Source organism: Gekko japonicus, unplaced genomic scaffold (genome assembly GCF_001447785.1).
Source record: "Gekko japonicus isolate JY-2015 unplaced genomic scaffold, Gekko_japonicus_V1.1 scaffold42, whole genome shotgun sequence".
NCBI lineage: Eukaryota > Metazoa > Chordata > Lepidosauria > Squamata > Gekkonidae > Gekko > Gekko japonicus.
Window position 1 is genome coordinate 2,089,752 of NW_015165831.1, and position 8,732 is coordinate 2,098,483.

The following is an 8,732-nucleotide window of genomic DNA, read 5'->3' on the forward strand; positions in this document are numbered from 1 at the left end:
TGCTGCAGCCGGTCGTCCCTCATACCGCACACGAGCCGGTCTCGGAGGGCCTCTTCCACATTCGCGAAGTTGCAGGGCCTTGCCGCCTTTCGTAGGGCAGCCACAAACTCCGCCACCGACTCGCTGGCCGCCTGACCCCTCTTATAGAAGGCATGCCGGCACGCAATCTCCGACGGCTTCGGGGAGAAATGTGCCTGCAGCTTCTCGGTCAGGTCCTTGTACGAGACGGTCGAGATGTCCGCTGGTGCCACCAGGGACCGGGCGATGTCGAACACGCTCTTTCCGCAAGAGCTCAGGAGCGTCGCCCGCTTCTTCTCCTCCGTCGTGATGTCGGAGGCTTCGAGGTGGAACCCGAACCTTGACAGGTAGGAGTCCCAGTCCTCGGTCGCTGGTTCGAAGGCCTCGAACTTCGGGCTATTGGCCATCGTTGCAATCGCTGCCACCGGCTCTGGTGGTGCCTGTTGCTGACTGGCCACGGCGAGCTGCTGCTCTTCGTTGTCCGTCGTGGGTCTGGATGTAGCGGGGCTGCCTACCCGCACTAGCATCCCATCCTCGTCGCCAATTGTTAAGTCCGGCGCTTAACAATGAGTCGGAGAGTGATTTCAGTAAAAGACTCAAGTTTATTCAGCTCTTTGTTCACTTCTTCGACACGGTACAACATCTGATAGCCCGAACAGTTTGCCCATTGAAACTGCCCGGTATTTAAACATTCCCGGCTAACATAGCCACTCCCACTATACACATAACAACCTATCAGGTTGAGCGCATAAGGACCAATCACAAACGTTCCCGCTTGCGGCTTGCTTGAATGTGATTGGGTCGTGAGTCTTGGACTAGGATGCTCTGTCCAAGACGAAGCTTAACATTGCTTCCCTATGTGATGATTCACATAAAACCTCCTGTACTCATGGCAGCTATGAATACATTACAGCGGGAACAACCCAATACATATAGTTGGGCAAGGCAACTAGCTAAGCAAATGAACTTTGAGCGCACGGGCGGGAATACTCCCGGCGGGAGATTACATAATGAGCGGGAAAGTCGCAGGGTTTCCTGAGAGCAGAAAGATTCACACCAAAAGTGAACCGCAAGCCCATCCCACCTCACAAGGCCAGACTGATAACGGCGTCTAGCTCCCACAGCTCTCCCAGGCATGTTTACTGCCAGCTGCTGAGCTGCAAGCAAGGGAACAGGGAAGGGCAGAATACACAAAAATGGCAGCTAGCTGACAACATGATCTATAAATCTGTAAGTAACGACTGATCTTTATCTCATCTTTGTGCTCTGAGATGAAACCCTCTGAATAAACTGACTATGCGTTGTCTGTATCACCTGAAGTCTCTAATATGTTTTCATCACATTCTCCCTGGGGCCTGGCAAGCAGACATACAATGTGACTTCCTTGCTCAGATCTTGGTTGCCAAGTGCAATTTGGATTTGGACCATCTCTCCTTATATATAATTCCATTTTTGAGTGGCAAAGTTCTATGCATGCCAATTTTGGCTGCCTGAACTGCCACTCAGAAGGCACTGGCTGCGTTGGCTGCCTGGGTTGCGGAGTCCCGCCCACAGAAGCAGCGGCCAGCGTCTCCGGGTGAGTGTGCTCAGAGCCGACAGAAGGGACGGACAGGACTCTCCGCGGGGCTGTGGATAGCTGTGACCTCCTTCCCTCCGGCTCACGTGCAGCGTGGGGGGTGGGGAGGGGGGTCCTTGCTTTTGGTCCTCTCCCACAGCCCCCTCCACCCCTCACGCTGACGCCGGCCCGGCCGCTCACCTCTCCTCCCCGGCTCCGGCCGCTCGAGCTGGCTCCGCCTCACATGCCGGCTCCATTGCCTGCCTCAAGCTGTTTACAATGGCTGCGAGTCAGAGTGGGGCAGGGGGTAGGAGGACAAAAAAACTGCGCAGCCAGAGTCGAAGTGGGGGGACGACTGCCAAGGTGGAGGAGAGGGCTGCCCACAGCAGCGGTGATCTGGCCATGGCGCTCGGGGGGGGGGGGCGACTGCTGCAGGCTGGAGCACTCTCCCAGGCCCTCTTTCTAGAGCTCATTGCATTCCTTTCTGCAACGGGCCTTATTACTAGTTGTACATAGAAAGAGGGTGTGTAATAGGGTTGCTTGGAGATCTCCTGGAACTGCACCTGATCTCCAAATGACAGAGATCAGTTCCCTGGGAGAAAATGGCTGCTTTGAAGGGTGGACTCTATGGCATTATACCATGTGGAAGTCCCTCCCCTCCCCCAATCCCACCCTTCCTGGGCTTTACCCCCCAAATCTTCGGCAATTTCCCAACCCATAGGTGGCAACACTAGCTAGGACAACTGAGACCCTGGAGGAAATTGCATTATACCCTGCTGTCGTCTCTACCTTTCCCAAGCCCCTCCCTTCCCAAGCACCACCACCGAATCTCCAGGAATTTCCCAGCCTGGAGTTGGCAACCCTCAACACTCGAATAGATGCACAGTTGGGCCTGATCCATCAGGGCTGCTCTTATCTTAAGATCACAGATTCTTTTCTTTTCTTTTTTGTAGGCTAAATGGGACCTCAGCCACGAGGATGTGATTCTGGGAGAGCTGTTAGGCAGTGTAAGTGGCAGCTGGTTCTGAATGTTTCACCTCTGTTTTCTAAGAGTGAGCAGGGCTAGGGAGAGAACACAGTGAAGCAGCTGACAAGAGGAACAGATCTGGCTCAGAGGCTGTTATGGGTCCTTCAAGTAATAGTAGGGCTGCCAGGTCTTAACTGGCTGCCAGTGGGGGGAGGCTCCAGCCCGGGTTCCTGGATCTTCCAGCACGTGCTTGAAGCACAAGCGCCATGATGACATCACCCGGAAGTGACATCATCACACCAGGCACGTCGTGCAGGGGACGATCTAGCATTTGGCCCAAAACTCCATGGTCACCATAGAGTTTTTAGCCAAATGTTATAGCATCCCCATGCGACATGCCCAGCATGATGTTGTCACCTCCGGGTGACGTCCTCGTGCCAGGCATACTGGGCCTCTTCTTGGGTGGGGCTCCCCTGCTGGCCAGCTGCCCGGCGGGGGATTGGGGGCCCCCAAAGCAGGGGAACCCCCACCCCGAATAGGGCTATGGCAACCCTAAGTAATAGGTGTAGGGTTGCCAGCTCCAGGTTGGGAAATACCCGGAGATTTGGGGGTAGAGCCTAAGGAGGGCAGGGTGTGGGGAGGGGTCTGATTAGCCTCAACCAGGGCTAGGGCTTTTTTGGCCCTGACCCCTGCCTGGTGGAACAAACTCCCACTTGAGATCAGGAGCCTGCGGGATCTGTTACAGTCCCGCAGTGGCCTGTAAAATGGAGCTCTTCCACTGGGCTTTCGGTTGAGACACCAGACGTCCAAATCTATCTTGGCCTCCCCTGCTGACAGCGCTGATTTTCTTAATCTAGCAAACTATCCAGGTAAAACACGTCCATCCGAGCTTTGTTATCAAGGCAAGCTCGCTCTGGTTTGCTGTACGGTTGATTTGAATGTGAGTTTTATTGTTAAATGTCTATTTATTTATATTCTAGTCACGATCTTTATGTGACTTTGTAACCCGCCCTGAGCCCACTCGCGGGGAGGGTGGAATAAGAATTGAATAAATGAATAATGCCATAGAGTTCAGCCTTCGAAACAGCCATTTTCTCCAGAGAAAGTGATCTCTGCTGCCTGGAGATCAGTTCAGTGTTTCCTCTAAGCTGTGCCCGTGAGCGGCCGTTCATTAACACAGGAAGCCCCGCTCAGCAGCAATCTGGAGCCACGCAGGGCTGCCCCATTGCCCATTTTAAGATTACAGCAGTTCTATTCTGCTAAGGATGGGAACTGCTCCACTCAGGGTTGCCAAGTTGATTTTTCCTACTGGCGGGGGAGCCTCGCTGGGCTCCGGGAGCTCTCCATTGATGCGCGCGTGCATTGCCAGCACGTCACCGGAAGTGACGCGCGACGTCGAACACGTTGAGGGCGTGGCCCCGATCGTCGGAGGGAAAACCTCTGGAGACGCAGCCACTCTGCGCTTCGGGGGGCGGAGTTCCCCCCAGGGCCCGATTCTGCGGCGGCGGAATCAGGCCTCCGAAGCGGGGGTTTACCCGCCCCCACTTGGCAGCCCTAAGCTCAGTAGAGGGGAAAAACTAGAGGGAACATTGGTAATCCCAGGAGATCTTCAGCCACCACCTGGAGGATGTGCAAACAACCAGAATAATCTGTCACGCTGTACAAATCACACTTGAGACGACTGTCTCATACAGTTCTATTTACAACCAATGCTCCCTCTAAGCTGTGGAGTCTTGTGAGCAAAAATTCTACTGGCATTAAAGTTGTGAGCAAGTGATTTGGCTACTGCATAAATTACTTTGCTTTGGAGCCATCCTTCCTAAGACAAAAATGTGTGAGCCAGAGGCTAAAAAACTGTGAGCTAGCTCACACTAACCCAGTTTAGAGGGAACACTGTTTACAACCATAAATGATACACATAACAAATGGTTTCCCCCCATGCACAAATGACATCTGCACCAGTTGAATAGTGACCTAATATAGAATCCAGGGGCACCTTTAAGACCAACAAAGGTTTATCCAAGGTATGAACTTTCCTGTGCATGCTCACTTTTTCAAATTCATTGGAATGGCAGGGAAGGTTCAAACTTATAGCCAGAGAATGAATAGCAAAGCAACATGTAACATGATGATGTTCAAGATATGCAAAGTGACACTAAATAAGAAGGTAAGGTTATAAGGTCAACAGTTGTAAAGCAATAAATATGTCAGACTAGTATAATGGTCATTGAAAGTACAAGTCTCTACTCAGAATGGTGTGGTCACTGGCTCACGGTGCAGAGAAGAGTTTCCGAAAGAAAACACGCAGTAAGAATGAAAAGTACTAAGAAGCGTGGAGTGATTTCAGCAAAGTACTTTTATGCAGCAGGAACAAGACAAGGACTGCCGGCTCGCAGGCCGGTATATATGCCCAGAAAACCCACCACCAAAACACACCCTCTACTTCCTATAGGTTATTTACAGTGGCCGAGAGTCCCATAGGCTCTCGGCCGCGGTCCTGGCCCTCTGATAGGTGCGGGCTAGGATCCGCTTCGCTATTGTTCTCTGTGGAGCGAAGGTCTGCTGTTCGGGATGACCGCATGGCGCACGTGGTCATGGCAGAGTACATTACAAAGGAGAAGAGATTGGATTTATACCCTGCCCTTCACTCGGAGTCTCAGAGCGGCTTACAAACTCCTTTCCCTTCCCCTCCCCACAGCAGACAACCTGTGAGGTAGGGGGGGCTGAAAGAGCTTTTTCCAGAGCTGTCCTTGAGAGAACAGCTCTGACCAGAACTATGGCTTGCCCAAGGTCATCCAGCAGCTGCAAGTGGAGGAGTGGGGAATCAAACCCGGTTCTCCCAGATTAGAGTTTACACACTTAACCACTACACCAAACTGGCTCTCAGTAGATGGCATGAGCTCCAAACTAGCTGTAAAAAGGTAAAGGTAAAGGTTCCCTTGCTCGAAAGCCAGTCAACTCCAACTCTAGGGTTGTGGTGCTCATCTCTGTTTCAAAGCCGAAGAGCCAGAGCTGTCCGAAGACGTTTCCATGGTCATGTGGCCAGCATGACAACACCAAAGCGCACGGAACGCTGTTACCTTCCCACTAGCTGTAGTGTGAACCAAAAGAGCGGCGACGGCACACCTAGGTTGCTTTGCCATTTCTTAGGGCTTCATCAGTCCGCTTTTCTTAGTGATGGAGCTCAACCCAGCTCTGGCAAGATTCAAAATGACATGAAGTCTTACAAGTATGTTCCAAATAGCTAGGAATCAGGCTCTCGCCTGGAGGGTGGCAACCCTAAATAGGTCCTAAGCTGTAAAAGGCAAATAGTACCTTAGACCAAACAGAGAAGCATTGCAGTCGCTCACAAACAGGTCTCATACAAGAGAAATTATTTGTTTCCTACCAAAAGATTCATTCTGAATTAATGAAAGTTTCCAGGTTGCCTTCAAGGGCAGCCCCATGCAAAGCTCACTGCAATCATTTTGTAAAACTATTTTTCCCTGATTGATTGGTTCTTGTATCTCTACCCCAGGGGAATTTCGGGGAGGTATACAGCGGCCGCCTCTTCTATGACAACACCCCTGTGGCTGTGAAGACCTGCAGGGAACGGCTTGCTCCGGAAACAAAGGAGAAGTTTCTCATGGAGGCCAGGTCAGGAGACAGACGGGCTGCAAAACCTCCACCCCCCCAGTGGTCTCTCTTTAACAAGGATGCCCCCTTCTGGTCCCTGGCCCTGGCAGAACCATGTCCCTATTCTATATCTTGGTGGGGGTGCTGGATGGGGAGGGTCGGAGAATGCCTTGTTGAGTTTAGAGTGGTTCTTTGTTTTAAGCTGCATATGAGTTTTATTCTGATTTTCTGATATCTGTGTTGTGTATTGCTCGGTTGCCGGCTGCTTGTGAATGTTATATCGTATTTTCGTATCCTTGTTTCTTGGCCCAGCAGTCCATATTTATAAACCACCGTGGAACGGCGTGTGCGCATGGGATGTAAGATGTGACCATATCTTTGGGCCTGTTTTCCATGTCTCAGAAAGTCAAACGTTCTTTCTTACATAATACGTAATACAAAGCCACAAGGCCACAGCCTGGGTATAGCGGCCAGCTTCTGAATCACCCCGGGTTGCCACCCTCCAGGTAGTGGCTGGAGAGCCAGTTTAGTGTAGTGGTTAAGTGTGCGGACTCTAATCTGGGAGAACCGGGTTTGATTCCCCACTCCTCCACTTGCACCTGCTGATGTGACCTTGGGTCAGTCACAAGCTCTGGCACAGGTGTCCTTGAAAAAGAGCAGTTTGTGTCAGAGTTCTCTCAGCCCCACCCACCTCACAGGGTGTCTGTTGTGGGGAGGGGAAGGGAGAGGAGTTTGATATGATTTGGATTTTTCTAAGCTTTCATATCAGAGCACGTAGAGTTTGTTCTCCCACCTGCTTCGGATTGTCCAGTCCCATAAGTCTTTCACTCTACATTAGGCAATCGACTGTGCCGTGATACAGGAGAGCTTTTATGCTTGCTAGGTGGAATTCTAAACCATCTCAAGTAATGACTGGTTTTTATAAAAAGATGCCCTGTTCAGAAAGGCTACGGCTAATACTATGTGCTTCTGGGGAAACTGATACACTGGAACGTTGTTTATCGGAATACCCCTTTTCCTCAAATGTGGCCCACAGCCAGAATATTTTTATAGGGGGGGGCCAAATAAGTACAGTGGTGGTCAGCCCATCATGGCTTTATTTAATTTATTATTTATTTACCAATTTTCTACTTGAGACTCACAGTGGATTGCATGGTATATAGAACATGGTAGTCAAACAGCTTGAGAGATCTAATAAACAATGCAATAGGACTAGGCTTACAAAAATTACAAAAATGCAAAAAAAATCAAATATGCAATGTCAAGCAATGCAGAAAACGGAATCATGAAAAATGAAAACAGTGCTGTAAGAGCATGAGAGAACATACAGCAAATCAATAATATATAGTGTACATTGTGGCATAGACTACAGTATTGTTCTGTATAAGCTTTATAAAAATGCCCTCCGAAGCAACTGTTTTACATAGTTTCCAGAATTAAAGAAGTGTAAGAGCCTTCTTTAATGTTCTTTGAGGGGGTGAACAAACATGTGGACAAGGGGGATCCAATAGATGTTGTTTACTTTGACTTCCATAAAGCTTTTGATAAAGTTCCTCATCAAAGGCTCCTAAGTAAGCTCAAAAATCACGGGATAAAAGGACAAGTCCTTTTGTGGATCAAAAACTGGCTAATAAATCGGAAACAGAGAGTGAGTATAAATGGGCAATTTTCTCAGTGGAGGGTGGTAAGCAGTGGGGTACCGCAGGGATCAGTACTCGGTCCAATGCTTTTTGACTTGTTCATGAATGATTTGGAGTTGGGAGTAAGCAGTGAAGTGGCTAAACCTGTGAATGATACGAAGTTGTTCAGGGTGGTGAAAACCAGGGAGGATTGTGAGGCACTCCAAAGGGATCTGTCGAGGATGGGCGAGTGGGCATCAATGTGGCAAATGGGGTTCAATGTGGCCAAGTGCAAGGTGATGCACATTGGGGCCAACAATCCTAACTGTAAATACACGTTGATGGAGTCCGAACTGGCAGAGACTGACCAAGAGAGAGATCTTGGAGTCGTAGTAGATAACTCACTGAAAATGTCGAGACAGTGCGTGACTGCAATAAAAAAGGCCAATGTTATGCTGGGGATTATTAGGAAGGGTATTGAAAACAGATCAGCCAATATCATAATGCCCCTATATAAATCAATGGTGTAACCTCATTTGGAATACTGTGTACAGTTCTGGTCACCACACCTTAAAAAGGATATTATAGCTTTGGGAAAAGTGCAGAAAAGGGCAACTCGAATGATAAAAGGGTTGGAACACTTTCCCTATGAAGAAAGGTTAAAGTGCTTAGGGTTCTTCAGCTTGGAGAAACGACAGCTGAGGGGTGACATGATTGAGGTTTATAAGATTATGCATGGGATAGAGCAGGTAGAGAAAGAGGTACTTTTCTCCCTTTCTCACAATACAAGAACTCGTGGGCACTCCATGAAATTGCTGAGCGGTCGGGTTAGAACGAATAAAAGGAAGTACTTCTTCACCCAAAGAGTGATTAACACATGGAATTCAGGAAGTGGCGGCGGCTACAAGCATGGACGGCTTCAAAAGGGAATTAGAGAAGCATATGGAGCCGAGGGCCA

The 8,732-nt window shown here is 49.6% G+C and overlaps 1 protein-coding gene across 1 annotated transcript in view; it reads left to right on the forward strand.

The window, feature by feature from the left end:
- The window catches only part of LOC107110081 (tyrosine-protein kinase Fer-like), a 37,936-nt gene that overhangs the window by 12,298 nt on the left and 16,906 nt on the right, over positions 1–8,732 (forward strand). The window contains exons 4-5 of the mRNA XM_015410802.1: positions 2,527–2,580; positions 6,058–6,176. Of these exons, the coding sequence (XP_015266288.1) occupies positions 2,527–2,580; positions 6,058–6,176 (173 nt within the window). The remainder of the gene's footprint in view (positions 1–2,526; positions 2,581–6,057; positions 6,177–8,732) is intronic.